General features: G+C 38.8%; 1 protein-coding gene across 3 annotated transcripts in view; it reads right to left on the bottom strand.

Moving 5' to 3' along the window:
- SYDE2 (synapse defective Rho GTPase homolog 2) overlaps positions 1 to 15740 on the bottom strand; it is a 46827-nt gene extending 31087 nt beyond the window's left edge. The window contains exons 1-3 of one of the 3 annotated variants that reach the window (XM_037060942.1): positions 14200 to 15739; positions 5901 to 6323; positions 5631 to 5783 (exon numbers count right to left, since the gene is read on the bottom strand). In XM_037060942.1, coding sequence (XP_036916837.1) covers positions 5631 to 5783; positions 5901 to 6323; positions 14200 to 15697 — 2074 coding nt within the window. In that variant the 5' untranslated portion in view covers positions 15698 to 15739. Of the gene's footprint in view, positions 1 to 5630; positions 6324 to 14199 lie in introns of all 3 variants that reach the window. The other 2 variants (XM_037060943.1, XM_037060941.1) reach the window with 2 other exon arrangements.
- Between the last annotated feature and the right edge of the window lie 3136 nt (positions 15741 to 18876).

Here is an 18876-nt window from a genome sequence, read left to right as displayed (position 1 = left end):
GTGATTAACCATTGTAAAAATTGTGGTGAAAATAATGTTAAAAGTAGTTTAATATGACATTATGAATATTTAACTATTATTAAAATAATAACACCAGCCGACATTTATTGAGCTAGACAAAATACGAAAAATTAATTTAACAGTACACGTAGACCCTCATTCAATTCTCAAAAGAACACTTTGAGCTAAAATACCACTAGCACTGCACTCTCCAGATAAGAAACCTCACGCACAGATAACTAATTTGTCTGAGATAACACCACTGTGTCATGACAGAGCCACAGTTCAAACCCAGCCACAGGCCTTCACAACCTATGCTCCTCACCTCTACACTTCCAGCTTCCTCATCCGTCTAAACATTTTTCTGTCCATATATGCAAGGTGAGGCAAAAGTAAGTTTACAGTTGTGAGTTCACAAAATACAGAGTTTATCTTGTATTATTATTTATTAATTACTGTATTATTTTCCAAATAAACAACTACTTTTGCCCTACCCTATATATTTGCCCTACCCTATATATTTGCCCTACCCTATATAGGATAAAACTACTTTTGCCCTACCACCCTGTATATTTCCAATTGACTTTTAAAGGCTTTTCTCGACTATTAAGAAGTTAAAGTACTCAGCCCTGGCTGGTGTAGCTCAGTGGATTGAGTGCGGGCCTGTGAACCACACGATCACGGTTCAATTCCCAGTCAGGGCACATGCCTGGGATGCAGGCCAGTTCCTGGCAGGGGACACATGAGAGGCAACCATACACTGATATTTCTCTGCCTCTCTCCTTCCCTTCCCCTCTAAAGATAAATAAATAAAATCTTAAGGAAAAAAAAAAGAAATTAAAGTACTCTATTTAACCCTAAATTTTCAATCCCCCAGTTTAAAAAATATGTATAGAATAATCAGTTTTATTTTTAAATTTGAACCTGGTTTTAGTACATTTTCAAATTAATAAAGAAAAATGAAAATATCTTCTAAAACATATTATATTAACTGTTCCACTAAAGAAACAATTATTACCCCAATTATTTAAAATTTAAATGAACTTTTCATACTTGATTTTAGTGTTCCTTATAAAAATCCCTAGTAACCCTAATATCAGAGGCTACTCTATGCAGTATTAGAAATGAGGAAAAAAGTATTTATTCATTTTAAAAATCAATACCCTAACTGATATAGCTCAATGGACTGGGCACCGTCCTGCAAACCAGAAGGTCACCAGTTAAATTCCTGGTCAGGGCACACACCTGCGTTGCAGGTCAGTCTGGTTGGGGATGCATGTGAGGCAACCAGTCAATGTTTCTCTCACACATCAATGTTTCTCTCCCTCTCTTTCTCCCTCTCTTCCCCTCTCTCTGGAAATAAATATTCTTTTAAAGAACCAGTAGATTAAATGACATTTCTTTAAAGTATTAATATAACATTCTCCCTCCACCCTTCTTTATTTCTCCCAATGACAAAGAAGTGGTTTCTTTATAGAAGTACTATTTTAAGTATGCCTGCTAGGCTTTTCTGGTAAGCAACTAATAAGAAATGAAGTGTTTGATAAACCAGACAAAGCATTCCCTTGTACTGTAAATCGTAGTACAATTCTACTGGTTTACTGTTCTAAAACATTTTACAGTAATTGGAGTCCTGCTTTAGTCGACAATCTATTTTGTCACAGCATGAAGAAGCTACCCAGTATATTAAATTGCCTTAGGTTTTATTAAATTAGAAAGGAGTTAATGTAACATTCTTGCTTTTTTTACTGTACAGGTATTGAATTGTGCATCAACTATTTCCTACTGAAGTCCCTAACTAAAATAAAATACTGTGGATGTTAGCGATTTCTACTGCAGTCAGCAATGAATTTATTCAAACAAAAATGCCTTTTTAAATAAAATCTTAGAGTGGAAATATTACCAAATTCAACAATCACATAAAACTAAACCACAATTGTGCTAATCAAATCACAGACTAGCAAAAAGGGGAAATGCAAAATGAAAATATTTAAATATGAATTTACGAACCAGGCTAGAGTCAAGTGAAACTGGCATATTCCTTCAGTAACTGGCTTACAGAAACTCAGTGTTTACTGAATAAATAAAATCAACCAACCAATTGTTAGTTGCCTATACATTGGTGAACTTTTTAGGAAAAACAATATAGGAATTGCCTACAGTAGTTACCACTATAAAGAACTAGTCATGAGTCCTGGACGGTTGGCTCAGTTGATTGGAGCATCATCTACACACGAAAAGACTGTGGGCTCCATTCCCAGTCAGGACACATACCTAGGTTTCAAGTTCCATCCCCAGTTAGGGTTGCCTACAGGAGGCAGCAAATCCATCTTTCTCTCTCACATTGATGTCTGTCTGTCTCTTTCCCCTTCCTTTCTCTCTTCCCTCTCCTCTCACCATCCCCTTACTCTCTAAAAGCAATAAACATTTCCCCAGGTGAGGATTAAAAAAAAACAACAGTAGTGATACTAGTAATCAATCCTAATGAAGCAAAAAAGATCGTCACAAAAATCACTGCAATAGTAATGAAAACAATCTATTAACACCCATCAGGGAACCAATCACACATATTAGGGCACATCAACCCCATTAAACATTATACTGATTGGGAAACAATAATGTTAATAATAACATTAAACATGTACAATACAAGATGAAGATATAACATGGAAATAGGGATCAAAAATAGCCCATTGTGATTGCAACTATGTAAAAGATACATCAAGAAGTTAATAAGTAAAAAAGTCATAACTGGGGTAGAATAATTTAAAAATTGTCATTCATATTTAAATACTTCAGCCTTCCTATTCCTTGAACAAAATTTAACATTTTTATTATTTTTTTAATTTTTATTTATTGACTTTTTAAAAGATTTTACTCATTTATTTTCAGAGAGAGGGTAAGGGAGTGAGAAAGAGAGGAAGAGAAACATCACTGTGTGGTTGCCTCTCCTGTGGCCCCTACAAGGGACTTGGCCTGCAACCCAGGCATGTGCCCTGACTGGGAATTGAACCAGCGACCTTTTGATTCACTGGCTGACTGACACTCAATCCACTGAGCCACACCAGCCAGGGCTATTGATTTTATTTTAGAAAGAGAGGAAGAGAGAAGAGAAAAAGAGAGAAAAACATTGATTTGTGGTTCCACTTATTTATGCTTTCACTGATTGATTCTTGTTTGTGCCCTGACAACCCACTCTAACCTACCTACTGAGCTACCCAACCAGGGTTCAAAACTTATTTTGAAATTCACCCATTCTCTTTGCCTATTTCTCAAAAGCTTTCTGGCAATATTGCTAAAGAAAACAGATCACTTTATATAACCTTTCTGATTAAACTAAAACAAAAAAACATGGCATATAAATAAACTAAATATTTCCTTTGGTAAATTTAGAAATGTGTTTATTATATTTTAATATGTTAAGGTAGACATTTTCAACCTTTTTCACTTCATGGCACCCATAAGCTATTACTAAAATTCTGCAGCACATCAAAAAAAGTATATTTTTGGCCAATCTGACAAAAAAATAAGTATAATTTTGATTCATTCACATTGGATGGCTATTGTGTTGGCTGTTGTCATTCTTTAATTTGGCAATTTAAGGGAAAAGAGGTCAGTGCCCCCTGACTAAACAGTCAGGTATTGCATGTTTTAAAAACTGTTATGACACACCAATTGAAAATCAGTGTTAATGGGAAAAAAGACACTAAGGAAAAAGATATAAATGACAGTACCACCATTATTTTGTTAAATGTCTGTTAGTCTTTCCAGGTTCAAGATTTATCATGGACAGAAAAAAATTAAAGTTTAAAGGCAGTAACTTAAAGTGTGTAACACTTTACAGACACTGGCTTTCTAACTTTCCTCTTATTCCTATGCCCTCTTGCCTTTTCTGCTCCATTCCATACCCATCACTGTTTGCCACACACCTGTAAGCTTTCCCCCTTAGTCTACCCTTTATCACAACCTAAATTCCAAACTATTGGTTTATATAGTATTTACTCTGTCCATCCAAATTACAAAAGAAGCACAAAACTTACTATGGAAAATCAGTCTACAATTAGAAATGCATACACAAAAATTTTTTATTACCTTCAACCCCAACACAGAAGGAGGGGGTCCATTAACATTTCCAGTATAACTTCTTAACATTTCTTGCAAAATTGGAATCAGATAGTACACAGTTTTGTAACTTGATTTTTCTCTTAACAATATAACATTTACTCCACCTCCTCATATCCCTAAGAAAAGGACTCAAATGCAAGTAGTTTACTTATAAAGTACTGAAACGAGGGCAAGGAAGTGAGAAAATTCATGGGGAAGGTTCAAGGTGAATTATGAAGACTGCTACTACTACAGACAACTGGAGTTTAACCTCATGAGAAAACTCTTGGAAACATGTAGAATTATCCCACCCAAGGAGGAGGGAGCTGGGGTGGCCCTACTCCAGCTCCTGTCATCAATGCTTGAAGCTCCCAGGCTGCCCTGCAGAGCCTGCCTAACACTTTGAAAGGAGCCTCAAGCAGAGATGCAGACACTGATCTTTGGAAGTAGGCTGCCCCATTTCAACACGTAATAAAACCCAAGGGATACGGACAAGGTGCTGACGACATCAGTACACACCACATCTTTAAATATTCTGTACCATTTGAAATTTTATAAATTAAAATGATGATGTAAAACAGAACTGCTTTCTTACCAATATTTGATATTTACAACTAGATATGTCTTATTCTCTGTTTCCTTCTGGGTGGTGTGTCTGTAACTAAACTTGAAAAGCAGCACATGAGAAAATTAAAGGCAGCACTGGCTGGTATGACTCAGTGGACTGGGTGCCGAACTACAAACCCACGCACTGCCAATTCTAATCCTGGTCAGGGCACAGGCCTGGGTGCCACTAACTGATGCTTCTCTGCTCCTCTTTCTCCCTCTCTTCCCCTCTCTCTAGAAATAAACAAATAAAATCTATTTTAAAAAATCAAAAGCAATCAAGGAAGACTAAAACCATTAGGTTAAGCTATGTGAAATACTATTTTCTTGCAAATCAAAAACAGGTAAATATTAGAAATTTCATATAGATCAATCCAATATGTATCAAAGTTCAATTATTTCCTTTAAAAAGAAGAATATCTTTCTCGCCCTGTCTGATGTGGCTCAATGGATTCAGTGCCAGCATGCAGACCAAAAGGTCACCAGTTCTATTCCCAATCAGGGCACATGGGGCCCTGGTCACGGGCCAGGTCCCCATTTGGGAGCACACAAGAGGCAACCACACATTGATGCTTCTTTTCCTTCTCCCTCTCTTTCCCTCTCTCTAAAAGTAAATAAATAAAATCTTAAATAAAATAATATCTTTCTCTTCTACTTCCCATCATGCAATTCTTGCAACTAAGAGAAAGATAATTATATCTCAAAAGATCAACACACTAACAAACTGAATGAAGTGTGTGGTAAAATAGTCAATCACCATGTATATAAAAATTTATAGATAATTTTGATTTTCATGAAAATACATTCAATTTGTGAGGAAAAGTACATAGCTACAACAGACATCTATATTTAGTTTTAGCTACCACCAAAAAATTCAAAAATGGGAGAAGAAAGAAATGGCAGATAAATAATCATCTTACCTGCAAAAGGAGATTTCAACACAGGAGTGTCATCCACCATTACACCATTTGGCATCTTGTATCCAAGCCTTTGCTTATACTGCTGCACAAAGTCCGTGGAATGGATGGAATCTACAGGATTCATTTCATTTGATTGTGTGGTCTGAACATTGCCTGTATGTTCAGGAGAGCAAAACAAGTCTTCAGGACGCTGCTCTGCTTTCAGGGCACTGCTGGGTAATACTCTCAAACTGACAGCAGGAAACTTCAGAAGAGCAGAGTTTGCCTCACCCAAACTCAAAGCATTTGATATACCAGAGTCGTCATCCTCGGGAATGGGGTTGTACCATATTTCCCCTTCATCATCTGCATCATTTTCCTCACTGAAGTCTAAAGAACAGTTTCTTGATAATGAAGAATCTGTAGCATTACACACCACATATGTGCAATATTCTTCAGATGATTTGAGGAAAGGTTGTGATAACTGATGTTTAGGTAGAGAAGCCGGTGAAATGGATAAATGGCTTATATCTTGGCATTTCTTAGTTTCTTCTTCCAAATTAAATGATCTCAGAGTACTCTGATATAGCCAATTACGTTTCTTTGACACAGTGATGCTGTTAAGTGGCTTATGACCCCTGAGTCCAATATTACCCTTCAAATCATCAAGTTCTTTTCTCTTCATTGTAGACCCATAAACATTTTCAAATATATCTGTTTTAAAGAAAAAAAAAAGGTAGACTATAATTCCTGGTACACAAAGAATAAGATGGCCCTTGAGACCAGTTATTCAAATACTATTTCTAAAAAGATAGAAAAGTAATATTAATCACATTCAGAAATTAAAACTGAACAAGAAAAATGCTGGATTTTCTGCCTAAAAATTATTTCTATTACTTAGAAAGACTAAGAATGTAAGTGTCATAAGAATTCAAAAAAAAGGATAAACACACTATGAGACTGCCATTGTAAACAAAACAGAACTAACAAAGCCTTACCTTAAGAAAAACACATTCTATAAAAAAGCTTATACAGAAATCTTTGTACACAGTATACTTTTAATTAATATTTGAATAATGTTCAACTAACTACAGGACCAGAAGTCTTTAGAAAACACAAGTAATATTCCTACCTTTACAAAGATTAATTTTGAATAAATCTTTCAAAATAAGTGAACCTTACTTATTATTAAGATGCTTGATTATTAAAATTTCAACATTTTGTTTCCTAACCATATATTGCATCTTATGCAGGGTTTAAGTTCTAAATATCTAAGACAAAAAAAAATCTCTTAAGAAGGCCCCATATTAGAACCCAAAATACTGTCACACAGTAAACACAAAGCAGCCATTATTACTGACCAGGCACAAAATTAAGAAAATCCTTTAAAAATGTAAATTTTTCTTTTTAAACTGTAAACATTACCCAACCAAACAGATTAAAAATTAATAAACAGATAAAATATTTTTAAACTTTAAACAATTCTGTTTCAAGTTCAATTGGTCCCAGAGGCATGAAGAGACTGGCAATCAGAAGGGAAGAAAGCTCCCATGAATGCCTACTATGCCAGACATTTTTCGCAACACATTCATTGAGTGCCTATTTGCGTCAGGTACAAGAGATAGAGCAATAAGAAAGATCTGAACCTCACTTAACCCTCACAATAATCCTATGAGACAAGTATAATTATTTTCATAAGCCTCAAAAATATGAGAAATACAGCAAAGATGCTAGCCCTGAATGCAAATTTAAGCCTGTCTAACCCTAAAATCGATGCTCTTACCAGTCTTTCCAACACCATGCTACCCACTAAAAGTAGAGATGTAAACAACCCTCTCTGAACATGGTGATCTATCAACCCAGCTAACCTTACAGGGTGTTTGGCTGCTGATAAGGATTAAGGAAAATAATATTAGAAAACTATATAATTGTAAAAAAACACAATAAAAACTTTTTAAAGAAGATAACTATATAACACTACTAAGAAAAGTCAAGTAACTTGCCCAAGATCACCCAAGAGGAAATGGAAGAGGCAGCACTCAAACCCTTGTTACTTCGAAGTCTGTAGTAGTTCACCTGGGATACTTACCTCCACGTTCCAGGATTTGATGTGCAAACACATAACAGATGTTCAACATCTTGAATTGATCCAGTTTAATTTAATTAACAAAACCCTGAGGATTCGAAGGTATTTCTTTGGTTCTGTCTCCCTTACACTTAAAATTCAGAACTGAAAATCAGCATATACACAATCACTGGAAGACTCACTGGAGCTCCCGGGTTTTTAGAGACGACATTTTTTTGCCGAATGCACTGCAGTCTAGATCTAGTTCACATTTACGGTAAACCCAAATCCCATATTAGTTAATAGCACTTCAGACCTTCACAGAGTATTATATGTAGTTTTAACACATATTATAAATTTGAAGCACGAAGTGTAAAATTATACTACTCACAACCGCTATGAGCCACATCTTACTTTCCTTTCTCTCAATATCTCTAAAAACATGCAAAAAATTTAAACAGTTTGACATATTTGGAGTTTTTGACATACACTATCAACATACTGCTACTTGTACTACTACAAGGAACTACAATGAGAACTATAAGCTACTACTATCCCATATTTAAGCAAATTTAATACTTCATATAAGCATTAATAAATGTGTAATAAATAGTAAAAGGAATAATTACACCTTTTGTAGTCTCATGAGACTCATTTTTTTTTCCTGAAACTACAAACTTCAAAAACTTGAAACCAAGGTTGCATTGCTATTGCTGAATATTTCAAAGTGTGTAATGGTGGAGCTTAAATTTAGATAAATAAGTACATTACTATAATTTCTGATAAAGCCCAAATTGATTCAGTTATTAAAACTGAATATAAGCAAGGGAATGGGTGAGGAGGTGAGGGGATTAAGAAGTACAATTAGGTAGTTACAGAATAGCCATGGGGATGTAAAGTACAGTATAGGAAATGGAGTAGCCAAAGAACTTATGCTCATGACCCATGGACGTGAACAGTGGTCTGGGGGATGGCCTAAGGGAGTGGGGGTGCTGGGTGGAGTGGGGCGAAGGGGGAGAAATCAGGACAACTGAAATAGCATAATCAATAAAATACAGTTTAAAAAGCTGAATATAAGCTACATATTCAGCACAATAAATTTTACTTGAGCAATTATTTATAAATAATTTAAATCATTTCATTTGTACCACAGTCAGTTAAATGGATATGTATAAATGTACATTATATAGAAATGGAAAGCTAGTTGCAGTCTTCCCTGGATTCCCTTTTTATGCTAAAATTAATGTTAAACCTTATTTACATAAACTTAAAACTTACCTTTAGCTTCAGATTTTATACATACATATAAAGTAAAAGTAAAAAATATATAAAGCACAACTAAAATGTATAAAGTAAGTATGCAAAGTTACAAGGCAAAAAAGTTTTTATTCTTTTACAATGACATGTTTTAATTATCAGGTTCTAATTAAAATCATCTTTACTTTAAATACCTATAAGAAAATCCAGAAGTGCTAATTAAAATATTTTACTCAGAAAAATATTTACATAGTGGTGAACTACTCAAGCCAATTTTGTGTTCTCAACTTCTATTTCACAATAAATCTATATGACTCACTTTTACTGAACCCTTAACTAGTGCCCCAAATAATCAGCAAACACTTTGAGAAATAATGTATTTCAACCTTCATTGAAAGTGTACAGTATCTACAGGTATCTTTTCATCATTTTAATATTTCTACTACAGAAATAAACTGTTGCTTTTGCTTACTTCTCTTTAAAAAACCTAAGTATAAGTGTTCTCATAAACACTGTATTCAAGTTCAAATAAATACTAGCAGCCCTGCTTATAGAGTCAAGTCAGGCAGCCCAAAAGAAATGACTAGAATAAGCTTAAGTTTTAGCCTTAGGTGTATATACAAGTATATATAAGGTCTTTTCCAGATAAATCTAAATGTAGAGAGAAGTACACTGAAAAGGAAAGAAGTGCTTTTTCTATCTTTTACTTTTCCTCCCTTGTGATTAGCAATAAACACCCTTAAGAAAAAAGCCATGTTAGCTTTGTGACAGGAAAATAGAGAAGAAAACTTTGAGACTATTTTCAGTTGCACAAAAGTAATGAGGAGGAGCAAGAAAAAAAGGACAAAAGAAAAGATGAGTAGAATAAGTAAGTGCTCCTAAAGGGGTTTACTCTAGCTCAATTCCCTAAACTCTGAAAGGGACTACTCCTCAACCTCTGATTATTTCACTCTCCATCCAGAATTCCAATGATCTGCGGCAAGGCAGTATTCTCACAAAGCCTGCTTGCCTTTCTCTTGGTAACAGCTAAGCACCAGGCATGGTACCAAATGGATTATCTTTTTTAATCCTTATAGCAACCTGACGACAGAGGCTATGCAGTGCTGAGCAACTTGTCCAAGTTCACAAGCCTAGTAAGTGGTGGATCTAATGAGAAACCCAGAACCTCTATTCTGTTTACCACCATACTATATGGCTTGTAGATTCCAAATTCTCATTCTTGTTGGTGCAAGATCAGACCAATATGGAGAGAATTGCTTAAACTTGCTATATATAAGTAGCAAGTATAAATTCATACATACAAAATTATGGCAGAAAGAGCTCAAATGCTTTTTTCTAATAGGGGTCAGTGTTAATTATCAGAATAAAGTATAATGGTTTTTCAAAAGTTTAACCAATGTATTAAAAGAAGTGATTGGAGGGACTGAGAATTCTAGAACCTTTCTACTTAAAATGAGTATCAAACAGTAGCATCTTTACTAGGAGTGAAAATGCAGACTCTCAGGTCTGCATATTAAATCTGCATTTTAACAAGATTTTCAGGGAGTTCATATGCACATTGAACTTGAAAAGCACTGCTCTATAACTGTGAAACACACACACAGTGAGTGGCAAAGGTCTAGAAAATGTTCTTAGTGATTCTCAAAATACAAACACTACTTAGAAATGTGGGACTTCCAGTCCTGGCCAGGTGACTTAGTTGGTTGCAGCATCTTTCCCTAAACCCAAAAGTTGTGGGTTCCATTCCCCGTAGGGGCACATGCCTGGGTTGCGCTTTGATCCCCAGTTGGGATGCATGTAGGAGGCAGCCAATCAATGTTCTTCTCACACTGACGCTTCTCTTTCCCTTCCTATGTCTCTAGAATCAGTGAACACACCCCTTGGGTGAGGTGGGGAGGGAGTTTTTCTACCACCAGCAACTTCGATACTCTATGGTACCCTTCCCCAAAACACACACACACACACACACACACACACAATTGGGCTTGCTTCTAGGGCCACAATGGCAGAATTTCTCAGAGAGGGATTTAAAACTACTGCTAGAACACAGTCATAAACTATATGCCTATAGCTACTAATCCCAAGGGGCAGATGCATAAAAGAACTTCTTAGAAAAATGCATAAAGACCATATCCCACAAGTGTAAGAACTTAGGTGAGAAAAGAGAGGAAATAGAGAAGAATCTGCATTAAAAGTATCAACTGCACTTCTAGATATAATGCACAAGACCATACCTACTAATTAATACTAATTTAAAATAACTCTTTGAAGATTATAGACAAAATATTAACAAGTTACATGTCCTAAATTTTTTTCTTCCACAGATTATGGAGCAAGAAAAATAGAGTCAAAGTAAGGCTAATTATTTTTTAAAGTGGTAAAAGGACAACATGTCTGACTGGAGGTTTTGAATTTATTTCTGTGTACTATATGCTAATTAAAACTTATTTATAAACACATAATGAAGTACAGTTGGCAAATAGGTTAAAATTCCTCCATAATCGTAAGGCTTGCAGGAACTTGGCAATATTTACTATGTGTAACAGCTTCAGATTTCTTAAATAATCATCTCAATTAGGAACAAATTGGCCAATCTGTGAATCCTATATCTCCAACTGCAACAAATCATTGGCATTACGATAGTACCGTAAGTTTCAGTGGTTCTTAGTAAGAGACAAAAATCAAAACCGAATATCATTTTGGCTACCATATATCATATGGGTCAAACATTTCCAAAATACCTACATAGATTAGGTATCTCTATCCCATCACATTCTGTGTTATACATTCTAAGTGTAACTGCTTTAAAGAAAATATACTCATAAAAATACTGTGTAGAAAAATGAATATATACCTTTTAGCTATTTAACATCTTTATACCATCAAGAATGTACTGATTCATCTGGACTGCCCAATTAATTTTTCAGAAAACATATTTAAAAGTAGAATCCAAGTAACATCAATTTGAACTAAGTAAACATCTAAAGGTAAAGGTTTAAAATGGATATAGCAGTTGATTAAAAAAAAGTCTTAAAATCTATTCTAGAATGCCCCTATGTTCTTTGAAACTTTGAGGAAGTTGCTGATCCTTGTAAACTTTGTTGAAATTTCATCCATCTCCTCAATCCAAGTAATTTAATAGAATTAACTGAATCAAACCTCAAAAGAACTTTAGAGTCTCTTTGACCTTTATACAAATAGGGATTTTAGAGTCATAAAGACTTAGGTTTGAATCCAGTAGTGACCTTTGGCAAACTACTGAACCTGTTTCTTCACAGTGACATGACAGTAAACAACTATCAAATATGGGGGGGCGGGGGTGGGGGGAGGGTGCAGATGAAGATTATATGGGAACCACATAAAGTGTCCAGGATGTTTTGATAACTTTAACTAACCTCCATGAAAAAGTTATTAAAAAAATAAACTCTCCAATCTATACTAGATATATAAACACTGCACAAATTATTTTTATCTTTTGTAAAAAAGATGAATTGATGGTATGAAAGGGAATAGCATCTGAGAAAGTTCTTTAAGCCAAAGATTAAACTTTTGCTTAGAATTCTTGTAAAATATCTACAATACCACAACATAGTAATTCTGTTTCATTTTAGTTTCTTTTAACTAAATTAAAATCTTTAGTTATATTTAATTCACTTCTCAATTTAAAAAAATCAATGAATTTTTGTATCAATTTGAATTTATTTGTAAAGATTACATTTATTATTGCTTTTAAAATCCTTGATGTTACACTACAACTGAGGGTATTAAAAGCCATCAGATGGTAAAAGTTTTAACCTTTGAAGGATAAAAAAATATCTGAAGTTCTATACAGGTTTTTGTTGTGGCTCAAATTTAATTGTGCTACAAAAGAGTTAACTGAACCAAAATCAGGGGAGGTACAGCTACAATGGCAGCAAAATGTAATAAATGATTATAAATACTTTACTCCTGAAATACATACTTTAATTTGAACTTAACATAAAGTACACCTCTCTTCACAACAGCAACAAAAAAATCACATTCTACTACCCTGTTATTCCAGTGAAATGGAATAAATTTGAGGGAGATTTTTGACAGGCATGAATTACAGATTTATAGATCCAAAGAAACTTTTCATGTGTCTATACACCTTAAATCAATAATTTGATTTGCTCTCATTGTGAGATTAGAAGTCGGGAACTGTTTCTCCTCACTGTTTTGTGTTTACTGGTTAAACAAAGTTAATGTGTACAAACCCAGTCCTGTAGAATTTGTAATTCTTACCACAGCAACTGCCAAGTGCTGTGAATATATTTCATATTTCAGCATTTCATATTTTAAAAATTATTAGTGATATGTAAATCATTTTCACTAAAAGTCCTCATATTTTAAGAGTGAGATTCAAAAGGTCGTGTTGTTTTTGACTCAGTCTGAAGGTTTTATAGTTCTTTCAGAAGAGAATTTTTGCTATTTACAACAAGAGATTTCTAGAACTGATAACCTAAACCTACAGGGGAAATTAAAAATCACACACGTACAAAACAGGTATCAAAATCCGATTATGAGAACAAGTATACCAGTAAGTTTACAAATGCCTTTATGTCTTAGTTTCTTAAGTACGTAAGGGGCATTTTTCTTTTGATTAAAATATTAGTGCCATTATTTTTCCACAATAAAACAAATTATTTAACTTTGTTAGGAGGGGAGGGAAAGGTGGAGAGAAGTACGTGAAATCCTACCTGATTAAAAATAAATTCAACTATGGCAATTTTTTCTTGGTTTGCTAGGGTTTTGGTTTTTGGTGTATGTGTCTGCGTGCACACGCGCCTGGGAGGGGGGAGGTATAATGAGTAAAATGACAGTTTATGAAGTCTGTAAAGCCTACCTTGGATCAAATTCAAATGTACAAACTCCACAAGTCTACGGATTTGCCTAGAGCTACAAAGAATAAAAAGGCAGCACCGCCCAACTCCAAACCTACTAAAAGCGTGTGGTGAACTTAACCTTTACTCACTGTTGTACTTAAGAAGTAGGCGCACTGGTTCATAGAGAAGAAATAACAATAACAACAACGAAACAAGTTCCTCACGCCACTGTCTTGGGTGGGGGGTGGGGGGGCAAAACGAGTGGATTCATTATACTCGAAACTGCATTAAGCTGCTACTTACATGACACTTACTTTGTTTGGCACGGGTACGTACCAGTCTGCAAAACCCCTCTAAACGTAGAAGCCTAGTTAGTTAACATTAAGGCTCGAAGTGTTAGCATTTTTATTGCAAACTATTCTACCTGTCAGCGTAATTCTTTCGTCTGGAGGCACCGAGAGGACTTGGCTTTCACACATTTTCAAAGCGGCCAGATTTGGAGAGGTGCCCTGAGCTTCCGTGACTTTCGGGGGTGTCCCACCGGCGCGACCCTTCATTCCCAGGGACAGCAGACGTCCTTTATACATCCACTTCTGCAGCTTCTTGACTGTCACCGCGGGCGGCTTGAGGAAGGGGAGCCCCTCCTGGCCGTCTCCTTTGCTGCATATCACAGGGGACCCCGCAGGATCCCCGAAAGTGATTTCCGGGGTACGGCCGGGGTCCTTGGAGCGTGGACTCAGGAGGCCGGAGGGTTCGGCGACCTGGGCGCTGCCTCCGCTCCAGCCGTCCATCCCGCCTCCACGTGGTGGGGGCTCGTCCCGGTCCTCACGCGCGCCGCACCTGATCCAGCTGTCGCTCGCCCACCGCTGGAAGGGAGCGGACTTGGCGCCTACCCGGAGGCTCTCGAGGCTTCTGCTGCGGGGCAGACGCATCCGAGGAGTCCGTGGGCGGCCTCCCCAAGGCTCCCTCGGAGGCGACCAGGGCGGGGACACCTGCTGCCAAGGGCGGCCCCGGCCTCTCCGCTCCCAGTCTCCGGGGCAGGCTCGGCGGTCCGCAGCGCCGCAGCCGGAAGGCGGCTGGCTGGGAGCCCGGGCTCCCGCAGGGCAGCCGCGATCCGCCCTGCCCCGCCGCGCGCCCGAGTCAGGGGGCAGGTCGTGCATTGCCTGGATCAGCAGATAATAGGCCTCTCGCAACTGGGTCTGCAGCCTGCCCGTCTCCCGGCGGCCGCCCTCCGCCCGCGGGGAGGAGCCCGCCGCTGGGGGAGGTGGGGGCCACCGCTCCGCCTCCGCCCCCTCAGGCTCCAGCGCTGACTGGGAGCCGCCGGGCAGGTTCTCGTAGTAGTCGGCGGCGTCCTCGTCGGGGTCCCCTCCGCTGCGCTCAGAGCCCGGTGCGGCGTGCAGGGGCGTGCGATCAGTCCCGGGGGCGCCCTCCGTCCCGCCGCGCGGCCGAGGCCCGAGCGCCCCCGACTGCTCCGGACCCCGTCCCGGGACCCGCGTCTGCGGACCCCACGCCTGTAGGGACGGCAGGGGCGGCTCCAAGCTCTGCGGGGCTCCGCCGACGTGCTCGCGTGGGGGGCCAGCCGCAGCACCCCCCGCGTCTCCCGGGGCAGCGGAGGAGGCCGCCACAGTAGCTGCAGCGGCTGCCCGGAGTCCGAGTGCCCCGGCGGCGCGGGGCCCTCGTCTTCCCCGGAGCCTGGACAGCGTCCTCCTCAGAGGGTCCGCCATCCCCTCGTCCTCAGGAGCCAGGCTCGCTCCCGCCGCGGGGAGAGGTCGGAGCCCAGCTCGGGGGGAAAGTGGCGTTCGCGGAGGCGGCCAAGGCTCCCCATGGCCAGCGCGGGCCCTCACGGGCTCCTCACATACTTGGCATAACTCTGCCGCTGGGAGGGGTGGGGGAGGGTGGCGGCGGCGGGCCGCAGAGCGCATGCCCCAGGGTCCGGGGCCGCGATGGGGCGAGCGGGCTGCGGGCCGGGGTGGTTCTGTGGCGCTGGGCCAGGAGGAGGGCGAGCCGGGGGTGGCTGAGGGTGAGCTAAAGTACACTGAAGGAGGGAGGGCTGGCTCGCAGAGCGTGGGAGTGTAATGGGAAGGCAGGAAGAGACGAAGTGAGTCTGTCTGGACTGGAGGCTGCAAAGTTTTGGTTAGGAAGACAGAAAGGGAAAGTGCCTTCCTGGCCGCCACCCATCATTTTCACCACCCTTCCCATTGCCACCATTGCACAAGCAAGCCCTAGCTCAAGAGAAAACAAAGATTGCTGTGACTGACAAAGTATGAGGACAGGTGTAACTCATTGCCATGTGTTCTAGAAACGTTCCAAATCACTTTATTTGCACAGAGAGCTAGCTACCAAAAGGACATTTGCAGCGATTCCTTTTCAATCAGGATAAATCCTTTTAAAAGTAAGAAAATCACCTTTGGTGTCTCTCGTTCAAGTCTTTTTTTTTCCCAATCAGTTAATGCTAAAACAATTCTATCATGAACCAAAGCTTGTAAAATGGAGCCACAAATGTCCCCTCCCTCACCCAGATAACACTTCATTTTTATTAAAGCTGGGTCGAGGAACAGTTGGATTGAAATTGAGAAACAATGCCATTTGGAAATACCAACTCTCTCGAAAACATGTTCTCTGTAACAGTTATAAACTGTAGTATGTTCTGATGGAAGCAGTGTGTTGCATCATCCCTGATTTCAGCAACATCTTTCATTGTTTACATATTAGAAAGGGCCTTTGTCTGCATAGCTCATGAATGTACTTTTAGCACAGTACTTGCACATAGTAAGTACTCAAGAAATAATTGTTGAATAAAAGCTTACATAACTGAATAAGAGAATTTATCTCTAACTTACATTTCCATCTATATTTTCTCTATGTGAGATTCCCGCCCCCTGCCAAAGTCTCCAGTCTCTAAATGTGCTTTGATCTATACCAACTTTGTTAGTACTTGGTCTCTGCCTTGGAATATTTTTACCTGCAACTCTATTTTCAGAAATCTTTAAGATTTCTGAAAAGATTTCATCCTTTAAGATTCCACTTTAGCCCTGGCTGGCGTGGCACAGTGGACTGAGTGCCAGCCTGGGAACCAAGGGGTCGCCAATTTGATTCTCCATCAGGGCATGTCCCTGGGTGGGGTGTCAGAAGCAACCATGTTTCTTTCTCTTTCTCCCTCCTTTCCCCTCTCTCTAAAAATAAATAAATAAAATCTTTAAAAAACAGATTCCACCCAACTGCCTTATTTATAAAGTCATCTCTGATCTCCCAAATGGACATAATTCCCCATTCTTCCAAACTTCAACAGTACTTTATTTGTACCCACACATAGTATACTTATTGGGGGGATTGTATTATTCAAAACATACTCTCCTGTAGAGCAAAATTCATAAACTCCTGAAGGGCAGAGACTAAAATAGACTTTTGTGTTGTTTGCACAGTATAGATGTAATTTTCTTCACATTTTTTTATTGTTTAAGTTCAGTTGTCTCTATTTTTCCCCTCTAGTCCACCCCACCCCAGCCATCCCCACCTCCCAACCATGATCCCACCCCCCTTTGGTTTTGTCCATGTGTCCTTTATATATGTTTCTGAAAACTGTTCCCCCTTTTAAATGTAATATATAGTGGGCATGATAAGTAAATATTTTTAAATTAATGTCAACTTTAATTTGAAGGAAGTAAAAGGCTTTAACTTCCAGTCTGTTGACTAACTCCACTAGACCATACTGTAGCAGTGTTGTCTTAAAGTTCTTTCGGTGATGGAGAGGAACACGGTTTGTTAAATGATCTTCATTCTGACTAGGAAAATACCATGGAATGTTACATTGTAATTTGCATACAGTACTATTTTTAGTCCCACAGTATTTTTTATTCCATGGAACCAAGGCTCTTTAATGAACAGTGAAGGCATAAAGTTATGTCCCCGTGAAATATTCCCACAGGAAAGGACTGATAGTACAGCTGCCAAAAATGGTGTCTATAAACACAATTTTATCTCTAGCTCAGAAATCATTTCCATTCCAACTCCTGGCTGCAAGTCCTTTTTATTCTTTGTGGTTAACATAGTTGTTAAGACTAACACAAGTTTTATTTGTATATATCTACATAATGTATGAATAGAAAAATATGCTTAATTCAACTTGTCAGCTTCCTGGATTGGGAGTTAAAGAACACAGCCAATAAAAAATATTATGCATTGTTCTAGGCATTACTTCCAACTAGTCTGTGCTGATGCACAGCACAACCAAATTTAATGACACTAGAGCTGAGAATGTTCTGTCACATAAATTCACAAGTTTTAACAAGCATTTTGGTCGCAACAGAAGTTACGGCAGCCACAACAATGAGAAACTATTTAATAACCTTAAAATGCAAATCCCACTTATATATGTGTGCGTTACTCTTCCTTTTTGTTAGCTCAGTTTTCATATATGTCTAAACAACGGATCCCTATGAAGACTGAAGCGGGTGGGGGGATTCATTTTCCAGTGTTTGTACTTGTTTCTCATGGACTTGGAAATCATTTGGATGCCCCACGAATTAACACCTATGCGTTGGCACTGTCACAAAAGATGAAACAGCTGTGGGATAATAGGGCTCCAGTACAGCAGAGAGCCCAGCTAGACACCGGGCGGGACCGACAATCGGGAAGAGGGGGGCGGGGGAGGGAGGGCATGTTGAGGCAGAGAACTAAGTTGAAAAGTAATAGGAAGAAAATGTCTAAGTATGTTACGGTTATTTTCTAGGCAATTAGAGCGCATTTCTGTCTCACTGCTGCTCAGTCTTCCATTATACTCTTAGTGGAACTGAAGACAAGTTTAACTCTGGAAAATGCCCCATGTTCTCTCTAAACTGCCTTCTTGGGGTCCTCCGGGATAGTAGACCTGCCTGGTCTGCCATGCAGTTCCATCAGTATTCAGTAGAAAGTGCTCAGCCTAAAACTGACTACACTACCACTGCCCTTAGAATGAAAGGCGGCATGTGCGCAATACAGCAATGTTTACTGCTCGTATCTTCATCATGAACAGCTTCTGGCAGTTAGCAATATTTTTTACTTTATCACACTCCAAAGTGATTCTAAAAAGAGGCTCTTGCTAAATTCATAGATATTTTCTAAC

Source organism: Sturnira hondurensis, unplaced genomic scaffold (assembly GCF_014824575.4).
Source record: "Sturnira hondurensis isolate 20B ecotype Veracruz unplaced genomic scaffold, ASM1482457v3 Scaffold0013063, whole genome shotgun sequence".
NCBI classification, from domain to species: Eukaryota; Metazoa; Chordata; class Mammalia; order Chiroptera; family Phyllostomidae; genus Sturnira; species Sturnira hondurensis.
Note: the sequence above shows the minus strand (reverse complement) of the source record. Positions and strands in the feature narration are given on the sequence as shown.